The 20,046-nt window shown below is 59.8% G+C and overlaps 1 protein-coding gene across 1 annotated transcript in view; it reads right to left on the bottom strand.

The window, feature by feature from the left end:
- The window catches only part of LOC137359190 (matrix metalloproteinase-17-like), a 97,161-nt gene that overhangs the window by 49,652 nt on the left and 27,463 nt on the right, over positions 1 to 20,046 (bottom strand). Inside the window, exons 4-5 of the mRNA XM_068025253.1 lie at positions 19,531 to 19,707; positions 18,460 to 18,559 (exon numbers count right to left, since the gene is read on the bottom strand). Coding sequence (XP_067881354.1) covers positions 18,460 to 18,559; positions 19,531 to 19,707 — 277 coding nt within the window. The remainder of the gene's footprint in view (positions 1 to 18,459; positions 18,560 to 19,530; positions 19,708 to 20,046) is intronic.

Below are 20,046 nucleotides of genomic sequence, written 5' to 3'. Positions count from 1 at the left end.
ATTAACAGGATACCCAGGGGGGAGGGGACTGGATTAACAGGATTCCCGGGGGGAGGGGACTGGATTAACAGGATACCCAGGGGGGAGGGGACTGGATTAACAGGATTCCCGGGGGGAGGGGACTGGATTAACAGGATTCCCGGGGGGAGGGGACTGGATTAACAGGATGCCCAGGGGGGAGGGGACTGGATTAACAGGATACCCAGGGGGGAGGGTACTGGATTAACAGGATTCCCGGGGGGAGGGGACTGGATTAACAGGATGCCCAGGGGGGAGGGGACTGGATTAACAGGATACCCAGGGGGGAGGGGACTGGATTAACAGGATTCCCGGGGGGAGGGGACTGGATTAACAGGATACCCAGGGGGGAGGGTACTGGATTAACAGGATTCCCGGGGGAGGGGACTGGATTAACAGGATACCCAGGGGGGAGGGTACTGGATTAACAGGATTCCCGGGGGGGAGGGGACTGGATTAACAGGATTCCCGGGGGGAGGGGACCGGATTAACAGGATTCCCGGGGGGAGGGGACTGGATTAACAGGATACCCGGGGGGAGGGGACTGGATTAACAGGATTCCCGGGGGGAGGGGACTGGATTAACAGGATTCCCGGGGGGAGGGGACTGGATTAACAGGATACCCAGGGGGGAGGGGACTGGATTAACAGGATACCCAGGGGGAGGGTACTGGATTAACAGGATTCCCGGGGGGGAGGGGACTGGATTAACAGGATTCCCGGGGGGAGGGGACCGGATTAACAGGATTCCCGGGGGGAGGGGACTGGATTAACAGGATACCCGGGGGGAGGGGACTGGATTAACAGGATACCCAGGGGGGAGGGGACTGGATTAACAGGATTCCCGGGGGGAGGGGACTGGATTAACAGGATACCCAGGGGGGAGGGGACTGGATTAACAGGATACCCAGGGGGGAGGGTACTGGATTAACAGGATTCCCGGGGGGAGGGGACTGGATTAACAGGATACCCAGGGGGGAGGGTACTGGATTAACAGGATTCCCGGGGGGAGGGGACTGGATTAACAGGATACCCAGGGGGGAGGGTACTGGATTAACAGGATTCCCGGGGGGGAGGGGACTGGATTAACAGGATTCCCGGGGGGAGGGGACCGGATTAACAGGATTCCCGGGGCGAGGGGACTGGATTAACAGGATACCCGGGGGGAGGGGACTGGATTAACAGGATACCCAGGGGGGAGGGGACTGGATTAACAGGATTCCCGGGGGGAGGGTACTGGATTAACAGGATTCCCGGGGGGAGGGGACTGGATTAACAGGATACCCAGGGGGGAGGGGACTGGATTAACAGGATTCCCGGGGGGAGGGGACTGGATTAACAGGATACCCAGGGGGGAGGGTACTGGATTAACAGGATTCCCGGGGGTAGGGGACTGGATTAACAGGATTCCCGGGGGGAGGGTACTGGATTAACAGGATTCCCGGGGGGAGGGGACTGGATTAACAGGATTCCCGGGGGGAGGGTACTGGATTAACAGGATTCCCGGGGGGAGGGTACTGGATTAACATGATTCCCGAGGGGAGGGGACTGGATTAACAGGATTCCCGGGGGGAGGGGACTGGATTAACAGGATTCCCGGGGGGAGGGGACTGGATTAACAGGATTCCCGGGGGGAGGGTACTGGATTAACAGGATTCCCGGGGGGAGGGGACTGGATTAACAGGATACCCAGGGGGGAGGGGACTGGATTAACAGGATACCCGGGGGGAGGGGACTGGATTAACAGGATTCCCGGGGGGAGGGGACTGGATTAACAGGATACCCAGGGGGGAGGGGACTGGATTAACAGGATTCCCGGGGGGAGGGGACTGGATTAACAGGATACCCAGGGGGGAGGAGACTGGATTAACAGGATTCCCGGGGGGAGGGGACTGGATTAACAGGATTCCCGGGGGGAGGGGACTGGATTAACAGGATACCCAGGGGGGAGGGGACTGGATTAACAGGATTCCCGGGGGGAGGGGACTGGATTAACAGGATTCCCGGGGGGAGGGGACTGGATTAACAGGATACCCAGGGGGGAGGGTACTGGATTAACAGGATACCCAGGGGGGAGGGGACTGGATTAACAGGATTCCCGGGGGGAGGGGACCGGATTAACAGGATTCCCGGGGGGAGGGGACTGGATTAACAGGATTCCCGGGGGGAGGGGACTGGATTAACAGGATACCCAGGGGGGAGGGGACTGGATTAACAGGATTCCCGGGGGGAGGGGACTGGATTAACAGGATACCCAGGGGGGAGGGTACTGGATTAACAGGATACCCAGGCGGGAGGGGACTGGATTAACAGGATACCCAGGGGGGAGGGGACTGGATTAACAGGATACCCAGGGGGGAGGGGACTGGATTAACAGGATTCCCGGGGGGGAGGGGACTGGATTAACAGGATGCCCAGGGGGGAGGGGACTGGATTAACAGGATACCCAGGGGGGAGGGGACTGGATTAACAGGATTCCCGGGGGGGAGGGGACTGGATTAACAGGATGCCCAGGGGGGAGGGGACTGGATTAACAGGATGCCCAGGGGGGAGGGGACTGGATTAACAGGATTCCCGGGGGGAGGGGACTGGATTAACAGGATACCCAGGGGGGAGGGGACTGGATTAACAGGATTCCCGGGGGGAGGGGACTGGATTAACAGGATTCCCGGGGGGAGGGGACTGGATTAACAGGATACCCAGGGGGAGGGGACTGGATTAACAGGATGCCCAGGGGGGAGGGGACTGGATTAACAGGATTCCCAGGGGGGAGGGGACTGGATTAACAGGATACCCAGGGGGGAGGGGACTGGATTAACAGGATTCCCGGGGGGAGGGGACTGGATTAACAGGATGCCCAGGGGGGAGGGGACTGGATTAACAGGTTTCCCGGGGGGAGGGGACTGGATTAACAGGATTCCCAGGGGGGAGGGGACTGGATTAACAGGATTCCCGGGGGGAGGGGACTGGATTAACAGGATACCCAGGGGGGAGGGTACTGGATTAACAGGATGCCCAGGGGGGAGGGGACTGGATTAACAGGATGCCCAGGGGGGAGGGGACTGGATTAACAGGATACCCAGGGGGGAGGGGACTGGATTAACAGGATACCCAGGGGGGAGGGGACTGGATTAACAGGATACCCAGGGGGAGGGGACTGGATTAACAGGATGCCCAGGGGGAGGGGACTGGATTAACAGGATGCCCAGGGGGGAGGGGACTGGATTAACAGGATTCCCGGGGGGGAGGGGACTGGATTAACAGGATTCCCGGGGGGAGGGGACTGGATTAACAGGATACCCAGGGGGGAGGGGACTGGATTAACAGGATACCCAGGGGGGAGGGGACTGGATTAACAGGATTCCCGGGTGGAGGGGACTGGATTAACAGGATTCCCGGGGGGAGGGGACTGGATTAACAGGATTCCAGGGGGGAGGGGACTGGATTAACAGGATTCCCGGGGGGAGGGGACTGGATTAACAGGATACCCAGGGGGGAGGGGACTGGATTAACAGGATTCCCGGGGGGAGGGTACTGGATTAACAGGATTCCCGGGGGGAGGGGACTGGATTAACAGGATTCCCGGGGGGAGGGGACTGGATTAACAGGATTCCCGGGGGGAGGGGACTGGATTAACAGGATACCCAGGGGGGAGGGGACTGGATAAACAGGATGCCCAGGGGGGGAGGGGACTGGATTAACAGGATTCCCGGGGGGAGGGGACTGGATTAACAGGATACCCAGGGGGGAGGGGACTGGATTAACAGGATACCCAGGGGGGAGGGGACTGGATTAACAGGATACCCAGGGGGGAGGGGACTGGATTAACAGGATGCCCGGGGGGGAGGGGACTGGATTAACAGGATGCCCAGGGGGGAGGGGACTGGATTAACAGGATTCCCGGGGGGAGGGGACTGGATTAACAGGATTCCCAGGGGGGAGGGGACTGGATTAACAGGATTCCCGGGGGGAGGGTACTGGATTAACAGGATTCCCAGGGGGGAGGGTACTGGATTAACAGGATTCCCGGGGGGAGGGGACTGGATTAACAGGATGCCCAGGGGGGAGGGGACTGGATTAACAGGATTCCCGGGGGGGAGGGGACTGGATTAACAGGATACCCGGGGGGAGGGGACTGGATTAACAGGATACCCAGGGGGGAGGGGACTGGATTAACAGGATTCCCGGGGGGAGGGGACTGGATTAACAGGATACCCAGGGGGGAGGGGACTGGATTAACAGGATTCCCGGGGGGAGGGGACTGGATTAACAGGATTCCCGGGGGGAGGGGACTGGATTAACAGGATACCCAGGGGGGAGGGGACTGGATTAACAGGATTCCCAGGGGGGAGGGGACTGGATTAACAGGATACCCAGGGGGGAGGGGAGTGGATTAACAGGATACCCAGGGGGGAGGGGACTGGATTAACAGGATGCCCAGGGGGGAGGGGACTGGATTAACAGGATACCCAGGGGGGAGGGGACTGGATTAACAGGATTCCCGGGGGGGAGGGGACTGGATTAACAGGATGCCCAGGGGGGAGGGGACTGGATTAACAGGATACCCAGGGGGGAGGGGACTGGATTAACAGGATTCCCGGGGGGAGGGGACTGGATTAACAGGATACCCAGGGGGGAGGGGACTGGATTAACAGGATTCCCGGGGGGAGGGGACTGGATTAACAGGATACCCAGGGGGGAGGGGACTGGATTAACAGGATTCCCGGGGGGAGGGGACTGGATTAACAGGATTCCCGGGGGGGAGGGGACTGGATTAACAGGATACCCAGGGGGGAGGGGACTGGATTAACAGGATACCCAGGGGGGAGGGGACTGGATTAACAGGATACCCAGGGGGGAGGGGACTGGATTAACAGGATTCCCGGGGGGAGGGGACTGGATTAACAGGATTCCCAGGGGGGAGGGGACTGGATTAACAGGATACCCAGGGGGGAGGGGACTGGATTAACAGGATACCAGGGGGGAGGGGACTGGATTAACAGTATACCCAGTGGGGAGGGGACTGGATTAACAGGATGCCCAGGGGGGAGGGGACTGGATTAACAGGATACCCAGGGGGGAGGGGACTGGATTAACAGGATTCCCGGGGGGGAGGGGACTGGATTAACAGGATGCCCAGGGGGGAGGGGACTGGATTAACAGGATACCCAGGGGGGAGGGGACTGGATTAACAGGATTCCCGGGGGGAGGGGACTGGATTAACAGGATACCCAGGGGGGAGGGGACTGGATTAACAGGATTCCCGGGGGGAGGGGACTGGATTAACAGGATTCCCGGGGGGGAGGGGACTGGATTAACAGGATACCCAGGGGGGAGGGGACTGGATTAACAGGATACCCAGGGGGGAGGGGACTGGATTAACAGGATTCCCGGGGGGAGGGGACTGGATTAACAGGATTCCCGGGGGAGGGGACTGGATTAACAGGATTCCCGGGGGGGAGGGGACTGGATTAACAGGATATCCAGGGGGGAGGGGACTGGATTAACAGGATGCCCAGGGGGGAGGGGACTGGATTAACAGGATTCCCGGGGGGAGGGGACTGGATTAACAGGATTCCCGGGGGGAGGGGACTGGATTAACAGGATTCCCGGGGGGGAGGGGACTGGATTAACAGGATATCCAGGGGGGAGGGGACTGGATTAACAGGATTCCCGGGGGGAGGGGACTGGATTAACAGGATACCCAGGGGGGAGGGGACTGGATTAACAGGATTCCCGGGGGGAGGGGACTGGATTAACGGGATACCCAGGGGGGAGGGGACTGGATTAACAGGATTCCCGGGGGGAGGGTACTGGATTAACAGGATTCCCGGGGGGAGGGTACTGGATTAACGGGATACCCAGGGGGGAGGGGACTGGATTAACAGGATTCCCGGGGGGAGGGTACTGGATTAACAGGATTCCCGGGGGGAGGGTACTGGATTAACAGGATTCCCGGGGGGAGGGGACTGGATTAACAGGATTCCCGGGGGGAGGGGACTGGATTAACAGGATACCCAGGGGGGAGGGGACTGGATTAACAGGATTCCCGGGGGGAGGGTACTGGATTAACAGGATTCCCGGGGGGAGGGTACTGGATTAACAGGATTCCCGGGGGGAGGGTACTGGATTAACAGGATTCCCGGGGGGAGGGGACTGGATTAACAGGATTCCCGGGGGGAGGGGACTGGATTAACAGGATACCCAGGGGGGAGGGGACCGGATTAACAGGATTCCCGGGGGGAGGGGACCGGATTAACAGGATACCCAGGGGGGAGGGGACTGGATTAACAGGATTCCCGGGGGGAGGGGACTGGATTAACAGGATTCCCGGGGGGAGGGGACTGGATTAACAGGATGCCCAGGGGGAGGGGACTGGATTAACAGGATACCCTGAGGGGAGGGGACTGGATTAACAGGATACCCGGGGGGAGGGGACTGGATTAACAGGATACCCAGGGGGGAGGGGACTGGATTAACAGGATACCCTGAGGGGAGGGGACTGGATTAACAGGATTCCCGGGGGGAGGGGACTGGATTAACAGGATTCCCGGGGGGAGGGGACTGGATTAACAGGATACCCGGGGGGGAGGGGACTGGATTAACAGGATGCCCAGGGGGGAGGGGACTGGATTAACAGGATTCCCAGGGGGAGGGGACTGGATTAACAGGATTCCCGGGGGGAGGGGACTGGATTAACAGGATTCCCGGGGGGAGGGGACTGGATTAACAGGATTCCCGGGGGGAGGGGACTGGATTAACAGGATGTCCAGGGGGAGGGGACTGGATTAACAGGATTCCCGGGGGGATGGGACTGGATTAACGGGATACCCAGGGGGGAGGGGACTGGATTAACAGGATGCCCAGTGGGGATGGGACTGGATTAACAGGATACCCGGGGGGAGGGGACTGGATTAACAGGATTCCCGGGGGGAGGGGACTGGATTAACAGGATGCCCAGTGGGGATGGGACTGGATTAACAGGATTCCCGGGGGGGAGGGGACTGGATTAACAGGATACCCAGGGGGGAGGGGACTGGATTAACAGGATGCCCAGGGGGAGGGGACTGGATTAACAGGATTCCCGGGGGGAGGGGACTGGATTAACAGGATGTCCAGGGGGAGGGGACTGGATTAACAGGGATTCCCGGGGGGATGGGACTGGATTAACGGGATACCCAGGGGGGAGGGGACTGGATTAACAGGATGCCCAGTGGGGATGGGACTGGATTAACAGGATACCCGGGGGGAGGGGACTGGATTAACAGGATTCCCGGGGGGAGGGGACTGGATTAACAGGATGCCCAGTGGGGATGGGACTGGATTAACAGGATTCCCGGGGGGGAGGGGACTGGATTAACAGGATGCCCAGGGGGAGGGGACTGGATTAACAGGATACCCAGGGGGGAGGGGACTGGATTAACAGGATTCCCGGGGGGAGGGGACTGGATTAACAGGATGCCCAGGGGGAGGGGACTGGATTAACAGGATGCCCAGGGGGGAGGGGACTGGATTAACAGGATTCCCGGGGGGAGGGGACTGGATTAACAGGATTCCCGGGGGGGAGGGGACTGGATTAACAGGATGCCCAGGGGGAGGGGACTGGATTAACAGGATTCCCGGGGGGAGGGGACTGGATTAACAGGATTCCCGGGGGGAGGGGACTGGATTAACAGGATGCCCAGGGGGAGGGGACTGGATTAACAGGATTCCCGGGGGGAGGGGACTGGATTAACAGGATTCCCGGGGGGAGGGGACTGGATTAACAGGATTCTCGGGGGGAGGGGACTGGATTAACAGGATACCCAGGGGGGAGGGGACTGGATTAACAGGATGCCCAGGGGGGAGGGGACTGGATTAACAGGATTCCCGGGGGGAGGGGACTGGATTAACAGGATACCCAGGGGGGAGGGGACTGGATTAACAGGATTCCCGGGGGGAGGGGACTGGATTAACAGGATGCCCAGTGGGGATGGGACTGGATTAACAGGATTCCCGGGGGGGAGGGGACTGGATTAACAGGATACCCAGTGGGGAGGGGACTGGATTAACAGGATACCCAGGGGGGAGGGGACTGGATTAACAGGATTCCCGGGGGGAGGGGACTGGATTAACAGGATGCCCAGTGGGGATGGGACTGGATTAACAGGATTCCCGGGGGGGAGGGGACTGGATTAACAGGATGCCCAGTGGGGAGGGGACTGGATTAACAGGATACCCAGGGGGGAGGGGACTGGATTAACAGGATTCCCGGGGGGAGGGGACTGGATTAACAGGATACCCAGGGGGGAGGGGACTGGATTAACAGGATTCCCGGGGGGAGGGGACTGGATTAACAGGATGCCCAGTGGGGATGGGACTGGATTAACAGGATTCCCGGGGGGGAGGGGACTGGATTAACAGGATTCCCGGGGGGAGGGGACTGGATTAACAGGATACCCAGGGGGGAGGGGACTGGATTAACAGGATTCCCGGGGGGAGGGGACTGGATTAACAGGATACCCAGTGGGGAGGGGACTGGATTAACAGGATACCCAGGGGGGAGGGGACTGGATTAACAGGATTCCCGGGGGGAGGGGACTGGATTAACAGGATGCCCAGTGGGGATGGGACTGGATTAACAGGATTCCCGGGGGGGAGGGGACTGGATTAACAGGATGCCCAGCGGGAGGGGACTGGATTAACAGGATTCCCAGGGGGGAGGGGACTGGATTAACAGGATTCCCGGGGGGGAGGGGACTGGATTAACAGGATGCCCAGGGGGAGGGGACTGGATTAACAGGATTCCCAGGGGGAGGGGACTGGATTAACAGGATGCCCAGGGGGAGGGGACTGGATTAACAGGATTCCCAGGGGGGAGGGGACTGGATTAACAGGATTCCCGGGGGGAGGGGACTGGATTAACAGGATTCCCGGGGGGAGGGTACTGGATTAACAGGATTCCCGGGGGAGGGGACTGGATTAACAGGATTCCCGGGGGGAGGGGACTGGATTAACAGGATGCCCAGGGGGAGGGGACTGGATTAACAGGATTCCCGGGGGGAGGGGACTGGATTAACAGGATACCCAGGGGGGAGGGGACTGGATTAACAGGATGCCCAGGGGGAGGGGACTGGATTAACAGGATTCCCGGGGGGAGGGGACTGGATTAACAGGATACCCAGGGGGGAGGGGACTGGATTAACAGGATACCCAGTGGGGAGGGGACTGGATTAACAGGATACCCAGTGGGGAGGGGACTGGATTAACAGGATTCCCGGGGGGAGGGGACTGGATTAACAGGATGCCCAGGGGGGAGGGGACTGGATTAACAGGATTCCCGGGGGGGAGGGGACTGGATTAACAGGATACCCAGTGGGGAGGGGACTGGATTAACAGGATACCCAGGGGGGAGGGGACTGGATTAACAGGATTCCCGGGGGGAGGGGACTGGATTAACAGGATGCCCAGGGGGGAGGGGACTGGATTAACAGGATTCCCGGGGGGAGGGGACTGGATTAACAGGATGCCCAGGGGGGAGGGGACTGGATTAACAGGATTCCCGGGGGGGAGGGGACTGGATTAACAGGATACCCAGTGGGGAGGGGACTGGATTAACAGGATACCCAGGGGGGAGGGGACTGGATTAACAGGATTCCCGGGGGGAGGGGACTGGATTAACAGGATGCCCAGTGGGGATGGGACTGGATTAACAGGATTCCCGGGGGGGAGGGGACTGGATTAACAGGATACCCAGGGGGGAGGGGACTGGATTAACAGGATTCCCGGGGGGAGGGGACTGGATTAACAGGATGCCCAGGGGGAGGGGACTGGATTAACAGGATGCCCAGGGGGGAGGGGAATGAATTAACAGGATGCCCAGGGGGGAGGGGACTGGATTAACAGGATGCCCAGGGGGGAGGGGACTGGATTAACAGGATGCCCAGGGGGGAGGGGACTGGATTAACAGGATTCCCGGGGGGAGGGGACTGGATTAACAGGATGCCCAGGGGGGAGGGGACTGGATTAACAGGATGCCCAGGGGGGAGGGAACTGGATTAACAGGATTCCCGGGGGGGAGGGGACTGGATTAACAGGATGCCCGGGGGGAGGGGACTGGATTAACAGGATTCCCGGGGGGAGGGGACTGGATTAACAGGATGCCCGGGGGGAGGGGACTGGATTAACAGGATGCCCAGGGGGGAGGGGACTGGATTAACAGGATGCCCAGGGGGGAGGAGACTGGATTAACAGGATGCCCAGGGGGGAGGGGACTGGATTAACAGGATTCCCGGGGGGAGGGGACTGGATTAACAGGATGCCCAGGGGGGAGGGGACTGGATTAACAGGATACCCAGGGGGGAGGAGACTGGATTAACAGGATACCCAGGGGGGAGGGGACTGGATTAACAGGATTCCCGGGGGGAGGGGACTGGATTAACAGGATACCCAGGGGGGAGGGGACTGGATTAACAGGATGCCCAGGGGGGAGGAGACTGGATTAACAGGATGCCCAGGGGGGAGGGGACTGGATTAACAGGATTCCCGGGGGGAGGGGACTGGATTAACAGGATGCCCAGGGGGGAGGGGACTGGATTAACAGGATACCCAGGGGGGAGGAGACTGGATTAACAGGATGCCCAGGGGGGAGGGGACTGGATTAACAGGATTCTCGGGGGGAGGGGACTGGATTAACAGGATTCTCGGGGGGAGGGGACTGGATTAACAGGATTCCCGGGGGGAGGGTACTGGATTAACAGGATTCCCGGGGGGAGGGGACTGGATTAACAGGATTCCCGGGGGGAGGGGACTGGATTAACAGGATTCCCGGGGGGAGGGGACTGGATTAACAGGATTCCCGGGGGGAGGGGACTGGATTAACAGGATGCCCAGGGGGGAGGGGACTGGATTAACAGGATTCCCGGGGGGAGGGGACTGGATTAACAGGATTCCCGGGGGGAGGGGACTGGATTAACAGGATGCCCAGGGGGGAGGGGACTGGATTAACAGGATACCCAGGGGGGAAAGGACTGGATTAACAGGATTCCCGGGGGGAGGGGACTGGATTAACAGGATACCCAGGGGGGAGGGGACTGGATTAACAGGATGCCCAGGGGGGAGGGGACTGGATTAACAGGATTCCCGGGGGGAGGGGACTGGATTAACAGGATACCCGGGGGGAGGGGACTGGATTAACAGGATACCCAGGGGGGAAAGGACTGGATTAACAGGATTCCCGGGGGGAGGGGACTGGATTAACAGGATACCCAGGGGGGAGGGGACTGGATTAACAGGATACCCAGGGGGGAGGGGACTGGATTAACAGGATTCCCGGGGGGAGGGGACTGGATTAACAGGATACCCAGGGGGGAGGGGACTGGATTAACAGGATGCCCAGGGGGGAGGGGACTGGATTAACAGGATACCCAGGGGGGAGGGGACTGGATTAACAGGATTCCCGGGGGGAGGGGACTGGATTAACAGGATTCCCGGGGGGAGGGGACTGGATTAACAGGATACCCAGGGGGGAGGGGACTGGATTAACAGGATACCCAGGGGGGAGGGGACTGGATTAACAGGATTCCCGGGGGGAGGGGACTGGATTAACAGGATACCCAGGGGGGAGGGGACTGTATTAACAGGATTCCCAGGGGGGAGGGGACTGGATTAACAGGATTCCCAGGGGGAGGGGACTGGATTAACAGGATGCCCAGAGGGGAGGGGACTGGATTAACAGGATACCCAGGGGGGAGGGGACTGGATTAACAGGATGCCCAGGGGGGAGGGGACTGGATTAACAGGATTCCCGGGGGGAGGGGACTGGATTAACAGGATACCCAGGGGGGAGGGGACTGGATTAACAGGATTCCCGGGGGGAGGGGACTGGATTAACAGGATTCCCGGGGGGAGGGGACTGGATTAACAGGATACCCAGGGGGGAGGGGACTGGATTAACAGGATACCCAGGGGGGAGGGGACTGGATTAACAGGATACCCAGGGGGGAGGGGACTGGATTAACAGGATACCCAGGGGGGAGGGGACTGGATTAACAGGATTCCCGGGGGGAGGGGACTGGATTAACAGGATACCCAGGGGGGAGGGGACTGGATTAACAGGATTCCCGGGGGGAGGGGACTGGATTAACAGGATACCCAGGGGGGAGGGGACTGGATTAACAGGATACCCAGGGGGGAGGGGACTGGATTAACAGGATTCCCGGGGGGAGGGGACTGGATTAACAGGATACCCAGGGGGGAGGGGACTGGATTAACAGGATACCCAGGGGGGAGGGGACTGGATTAACAGGATTCCCGGGGGGAGGGGACTGGATTAACAGGATACCCAGGGGGGAGGGGACTGGATTAACAGGATACCCAGGGGGGAGGGGACTGGATTAACAGGATTCCCGGGGGGAGGGGACTGGATTAACAGGATACCCAGGGGGGAGGGGACTGGATTAACAGGATTCCCGGGGGGAGGGGACTGGATTAACAGGATTCCCGGGGGGAGGGGACTGGATTAACAGGATGCCCAGGGGGGAGGGGACTGGATTAACAGGATTCCCGGGGGGATGGGACTGGATTAACAGGATTCCCGGGGGGGAGGGGACTGGATTAACAGGATGCCCGGGGGCGGGGACTGGATTAACAGGATTCCCAGGGGGGAGGAGACTGGATTAACAGGATACCCAGGGGGGAGGGGACTGGATTAACAGGATACCCAGGGGGGAGGGGACTGGATTAACAGGATTCCCAGGGGGGAGGGGACTGGATTAACAGGATTCCCAGGGGGGAGGGGACTGGATTAACAGGATTCCCAGGGGGGAGGAGACTGGATTAACAGGATACCCAGGGGGGAGGGGACTGGATTAACAGGATACCCAGGGGGGGAGGGGACTGGATTAACAGGATACCCAGGGGGGAGGGGACTGGATTAACAGGATTCCCGGGGGGGAGGGGACTGGATTAACAGGATATCCAGGGGGGAGGGGACTGGATTAACAGGATACCCAGGGGGGAGGGGACTGGATTAACAGGATGCCCAGGGGGAGGGGACTGGATTAACAGGATTCCCGGGGGGAGGGGACTGGATTAACAGGATGCCCTGAGGGGAGGGGACTGGATTAACAGGATGCCCAGGGGGGAGGGGACTGGATTAACAGGATACCCAGGGGGGAGGGGACTGGATTAACAGGATACCCAGGGGGGAGGGGACTGGATTAACAGGATACCCAGGGGGGAGGGGACTGGATTAACAGGATACCCAGGGGGGAGGGGACTGGATTAACAGGATACCCAGGGGGGAGGGGACTGGATTAACAGGATTCCCGGGGGGAGGGGACTGGATTAACAGGATTCCCGGGGGGAGGGGACTGGATTAACAGGATTCCCGGGGGGAGGGGACTGGATTAACAGGATTCCCAGGGGGGAGGGGACTGGATTAACAGGATTCCCAGGGGGGAGGGGACTGGATTAACAGGATACCCAGGGGGGAGGGGACTGGATTAACAGGATTCCCGGGGGGAGGGGACTGGATTAACAGGATTCCCGGGGGGAGGGGACTGGATTAACAGGATTCCCAGGGGGGAGGGGACTGGATTAACAGGATTCCCAGGGGGGAGGGGACTGGATTAACAGGATACCCAGGGGGGAGGGGACTGGATTAACAGGATTCCCGGGGGGAGGGGACTGGATTAACAGGATTCCCGGGGGGATGGGACTGGATTAACAGGATTCCCGGGGGAGGGGACTGGATTAACAGGATTCCCGGGGGGGAGGGGACTGGATTAACAGGATACCCAGGGGGGAGGGGACTGGATTAACAGGATTCCCGGGGGGAGGGGACTGGATTAACAGGATTCCCAGGGGGGATGGGACTGGATTAACAGGATTCCCGGGGGGAGGGGACTGGATTAGCAGGATGCCCAGGGGGGAGGGGACTGGATTAACAGGATTCCCGGGGGGAGGGGACTGGATTAACAGGATTCCCGGGGGGAGGGGACTGGATTAACAGGATGCCCAGGGGGAGGGGACTGGATTAACAGGATGCCCGGGGGGAGGGGACTGGATTAACAGGATTCCCGGGGGGGAGGGGACTGGATTAACAGGATTCCCGGGGGGAGGGGACTGGATTAACAGGATACCCGGGGGAGGGGACTGGATTAACAGGATTCCCGGGGGGAGGGGACTGGATTAACAGGATACCCAGGGGGGATGGGACTGGATTAACAGGATTCCCGGGGGGAGGGGACTGGATTAACGGGATTCCCGGGGGAGGGGACTGGATTAACAGGATTCCCGGGGGGAGGGGACTGGATTAACAGGATTCCCGGGGGGATGGGACTGGATTAACAGGATTCCCGGGGGGAGGCGACTGGATTAACAGGATGCCCAGGGGGAGGGGACTGGATTAACAGGATTCCCAGGGGGAGGGGACTGGATTAACAGGATTCCCGGGGGGAGGGGACTGGATTAACAGGATTCCCGGGGGGAGGGGACTGGATTAACAGGATTCCCGGGGGGATGGGACTGGATTAACAGGATTCCCGGGGGGAGGTGACTGGATTAACAGGATACCCAGGGGGGAGGTGACTGGATTAACAGGATTCCCAGGGGGGAGGGGACTGGATTAACAGGATTCCCAGGGGGGAGGGGACTGGATTAACAGGATTCCCGGGGGGAGGAGACTGGATTAACAGGATTCTCGGGGGGAGGAGACTGGATTAACAGGATTCCCGGGGGGAGGAGACTGGATTAACAGGATTCTCGGGGGGAGGAGACTGGATTAACAGGATACCCAGGGGGGATGGGACTGGATTAACAGGATTCCCGGGGGGAGGGGACTGGATTAACAGGATTCCCGGGGGGGAGGGGACTGGATTAACAGGATTCCCAGGGGGGAGGGGACTGGATTAACAGGATTCCCGGGGGGGAGGGGACTGGATTAACAGGATACCCAGGGGGGATGGGACTGGATTAACAGGATTCCCGGGGGGAGGGGACTGGATTAACATGATTCCCGGGGGGGAGGGGACTGGATTAACAGGATACCCAGGGGGGATGGGACTGGATTAACAGGATTCCCGGGGGGAGGGGACTGGATTAACAGGATTCCCGGGGGGGAGGGGACTGGATTAACAGGATTCCCAGGGGGGAGGGGACTGGATTAACAGGATTCCCAGGGGGGAGGGGACTGGATTAACAGGATTCCCGGGGGGGAGGGGACTGGATTAACAGGCTACCCAGGGGGGAGGGGACTGGATTAACAGGATACCCAGTGGGGAGGGGACTGGATTAACAGGATTCCCCGGGGGGAGGGGACTGGATTAACAGGATTCCCGGGGGGAGGGGACTGGATTAACAGGATGCCCAGGGGGGAGGGGACTGGATTAACAGGATTCCCGGGGGGGAGGGGACTGGATTAACAGGATGCCCAGGGGGGAGGGGACTGGATTAACAGGATACCCAGGGGGGAGGGGACTGGATTAACAGGATACCCAGGGGGGAGGGGACTGGATTAACAGGATGCCCGGGGGGAGGGGACTGGATTAACAGGATACCCGGGGGGAGGGGACTGGATTAACAGGATTCCCAGGGGGGAGGGGACTGGATTAACAGGATTCCCGGGGGGGAGGGGACTGGATTAACAGGATTCCCGGGGGGAGGGGACTGGATTAACAGGATGCCCAGGGGGGAGGGGACTGGATTAACAGGATGCCCAGGGGGGAGGGGACTGGATTAACAGGATTCCCAGGGGGGAGGGGACTGGATTAACAGGATACCCAGGGGGGAGGGGACTGGATTAACAGGATGCCCAGGGGGGAGGGGACTGGATTAACAGGATTCCCGGGGGGGAGGGGACTGGATTAACAGGATTCCCGGGGGGGAGGGGACTGGATTAACAGGATGCCCAGGGGGGAGGGGACTGGATTAACAGGATGCCCAGGGGGGAGGGGACTGGATTAACAGGATTCCCGGGGGGAGGGGACTGGATTAACAGGATTCCCGGGGGGAGGGGACTGGATTAACAGGATTCCCGGGGGGAGGGGACTGGATTAACAGGATTCCCGGGGGGGAGGGGACTGGATTAACAGGATACCCAGGGGGGAGGGGACTGGATTAACAGGATACCCAGGGGGGATGGGACTGGATTAACAGGATTCCCGGGGGAGGGGACTGGATTAACAGGATACCCAGGGGGGATGGGACTGGATTAACAGGATACCCAGGGGGGAGGGGACTGGATTAACAGGATTCCCGGGGGGGAGGGGACTGGATTAACAGGATACCCAGGGGGGAGGGGACTGGATTAACAGGATACCCAGGGGGGATGGGACTGGATTAACAGGATTCCCGGGGGGGAGGGGACTGGATTAACAGGATTCCCGGGCGGAGGGGACTGGATTAACAGGATTCCCGGGGGGAGGGGACTGGATTAACAGGATACCCAGGGGGGAGGGGACTGGATTAACAGGATTCCCGGGGGGAGGGGACTGGATTAACAGGATGCCCAGGGGGGAGGGTACTGGATTAACAGGATTCCCGGGGGGAGGGGACTGGATTAACAGGATTCCCGGGGGGAGGGGACTGGATTAACAGGATACCCAGGGGGGAGGGGACTGGATTAACAGGATTCCCGGGGGGAGGGGACTGGATTAACAGGATACCCAGGGGGGAGGGGACTGGATTAACAGGATTCCCGGGGGGAGGGGACTGGATTAACAGGATTCCCGGGGGGGAGGGGACTGGATTAACAGGATACCCAGGGGGGAGGGGACTGGATTAACAGGATACCCAGGGGGGATGGGACTGGATTAACAGGATTCCCGGGGGGAGGGGACTGGATTAACAGGATGCCCGGGGGGAGGGGACTGGATTAACAGGATTCCCAGGGGGAGGGGACTGGATTAACAGGATACCCAGGGGGGAGGGGACTGGATTAACAGGATTCCCAGGGGGAGGGGACTGGATTAACAGGATGCCCAGGGGGGAGGGGACTGGATTAACAGGATTCCCGGGGGGGAGGGGACTGGATTAACAGGATTCCCGGGGGGAGGGGACTGGATTAACAGGATACCCAGAGGGGAGGGGACTGGATTAACAGGATGCCCAGGGGGGAGGGGACTGGATTAACAGGATACCCAGGGGGGAGGGGACTGGATTAACAGGATTCCCGGGGGGGAGGGGACTGGATTAACAGGATTCCCGGGGGGAGGGGACTGGATTAACAGGATTCCCGGGGGGAGGGGACTGGATTAACAGGATTCCCGGGGGGAGGGGACTGGATTAACAGGATACCCAGGGGGGAGGGGACTGGATTAACAGGATGCCCAGGGGGGAGGGGACTGGATTAACAGGATTCCCGGGGGGAGGGGACTGGATTAACAGGATTCCCAGGGGGGAGGGGACTGGATTAACAGGATTCCCGGGGGGGAGGGGACTGGATTAACAGGATACCCGGGGGGAGGGGACTGGATTAACAGGATTCCCAGGGGGAGGGGACTGGATTAACAGGATACCCAGGGGGGAGGGGACTGGATTAACAGGATGCCCAGGGGGGAGGGGACTGGATTAACAGGATTCCCGGGGGGAGGGGACTGGATTAACAGGATGCCCAGGGGGGAGGGGACTGGATTAACAGGATTCCCGGGGGGAGGGGACTGGATTAACAGGATACCCAGGGGGGAGGGGACTGGATTAACAGGATTCCCGGGGGGAGGGGACTGGATTAACAGGATTCCCGGGGGAGGGGACTGGATTAACAGGATTCCCGGGGGGAGGGGACTGGATTAACAGGATTCCCGGGGGGAGGGGACTGGATTAACAGGATGCCCAGGGGGGAGGGGACTGGATTAACAGGATTCCCGGGGGGAGGGGACTGGATTAACAGGATGCCCAGGGGGGAGGGGACTGGATTAACAGGATTCCCGGGGGGAGGGGACTGGATTAACAGGATACCCAGGGGGGATGGGACTGGATTAACAGGATTCCCGGGGGGAGGGGACTGGATTAACAGGATTCCCGGGGGGAGGGGACTGGATTAACAGGATTCCCGGGGGGATGGGACTGGATTAACAGGATTCCCGGGGGGAGGGGACTGGATTAACAGGATTCCCGGGGGGAGGGGACTGGATTAACAGGATTCCCGGGGGGATGGGACTGGATTAACAGGATTCCCGGGGGGAGGGGACTGGATTAACAGGATTCCCGGGGGAGGGGACTGGATTAACAGGATTCCCGGGGGAGGGGACTGGATTAACAGGATTCCCGGGGGAGGGGACTGGATTAACAGGATTCCCGGGGGGAGGGGACTGGATTAACAGGATTCCCGGGGGGAGGGGACTGGATTAACGGGATGCCGGCGGTGCAGCACGCTGGAGTAACGGGACGACCCGCTCTCTGTGTACAGGACACCCTGCTCCGTTGACTGATATATTTAGTCTGCTGACTGTCTGTTCCTCACCGTACAGACGGGCCTCTTCCCGGATCCTCAGGCAGTGAGGGAAGCTGGGACGTTTGGATTCCGGACTCCAGATCCGTGTAATTCCTGGATTCCCTCGAGCCTGTCCAGGAAGAGAAGGACAACGAGTTACCGCTCCAACACATTAGCTGTGAAGTAGCCAGGGCTGAGAGCCGACGGCGAACTGGTGAGCCCTTTGCCGGGCTCCGGACGTTTCACTAGTCTCCCTGTCCGCTCCTTACTCGCCTCCTTCGGCTGGAGGGCACCGGAGCCTCACTTCGGCTGTATCTTCACCGTAACCTGACCGTATTTTCACTGTCTTTCCCTTTGAACTTCGACATTGTTCCACTCTCAGGAACTCTGATCTTTTACATGGGAGATGCTCTGTTAAAATGCTAGGGGCCAATTCGAGCACTCAGTGTCGCAGCCTCGAGTCTCCCTCCAGTCCCTCACCCTCCTGCTTCCATGCAGACCCCCTGGACAGGGAACGGCACAAAGCTATTTGGACAGGGAAGGCGTCACAGTAAGCCACAGCCAAATCTTAGCCAAACTCAAACCCAAATGTTCAACTCGCTCCTCCGCTTTCACCCTCCGTTCTCTCACTCCCTCTCTGCTCCCTGCTCCATTCTCTCACTCCCTCTCTCCTCTCCTCCTCCATTCTCCCTCTCCCCTCCAGGTCCATTTTCTCACTCCCTCTCTCCATTCCGCCTCTATTCTCCCACTCCCTCGCTCCTCTCCTCCTCCATTCCTTCTCTCCCTCTCTCCTCTCCTCCTCCATTTCCTCACTCCCTCCCCCCTTCTCTCCCTCTGTGCTCTCACACACCACCACTCCATCTCTCCTCTTCCCTGTGTTGTCTCACTCCCCTTCTCTCCCTCTTGGCCCTCCACTCTATCGTTCCCCCGTTCTGTCCCTCTCTCTCTCTCCATTCTCTCACTCCCTCTCTCAGTCTGTTCACAATGCTGAAATCCAATGCAATGAGATAACAGTCTGGGCCCTCTCTGTATTTCAGCCGAGATCAGCCGTTCAACTAGTCAGCATGTCAAACCAGCAATGATTACTCCCTCAGCCCTCACCATACAGTCGCTCGATGTCAGTACGATCATAAGTGGATAGCTGGTACTGTAAGGGATCTCCGACCGGGCCCTGGTAATAGGGACGCATGATGGAATTCCTGGAGGCAGAATGTGAGAGACCGAGTGCGTGTCCAAACTCATGGACAGCCACAGCGAATAAATCAGTTCCCCGGTCAGCTAGACAGAGAATCACAGGGTTAGATACAGAGTAAATCTCCCTCTACACTGTCCCCCATCAAACACTCCCAGGACAGGTACAGTATGGGGTTAGATACAGAGTAAATCTCCCTCTACACTGTCCCCCATCAAACACTCCCAGGACAGGTACAGTACGGGGTTAGATACAGAGTAAATCTCCCTCTACACTGTCCCCCATCAAACACTCCCAGGACAGGTACAGTACGGGGGTTAGATACAGAGTAAATCTCCCTCTACACTGTCCCCCATCAAACACTCCCAGGACAGGTGCAGTACGGGGGTTAGATACAGAGTAAAGCTCCCTCTACACTGTCCCCA

This window comes from Heterodontus francisci, unplaced genomic scaffold, assembly GCF_036365525.1.
Source record: "Heterodontus francisci isolate sHetFra1 unplaced genomic scaffold, sHetFra1.hap1 HAP1_SCAFFOLD_738, whole genome shotgun sequence".
NCBI classification, from domain to species: domain Eukaryota; kingdom Metazoa; phylum Chordata; class Chondrichthyes; order Heterodontiformes; family Heterodontidae; genus Heterodontus; species Heterodontus francisci.
This window is presented reverse-complemented; position numbering and strand designations above follow the sequence as displayed.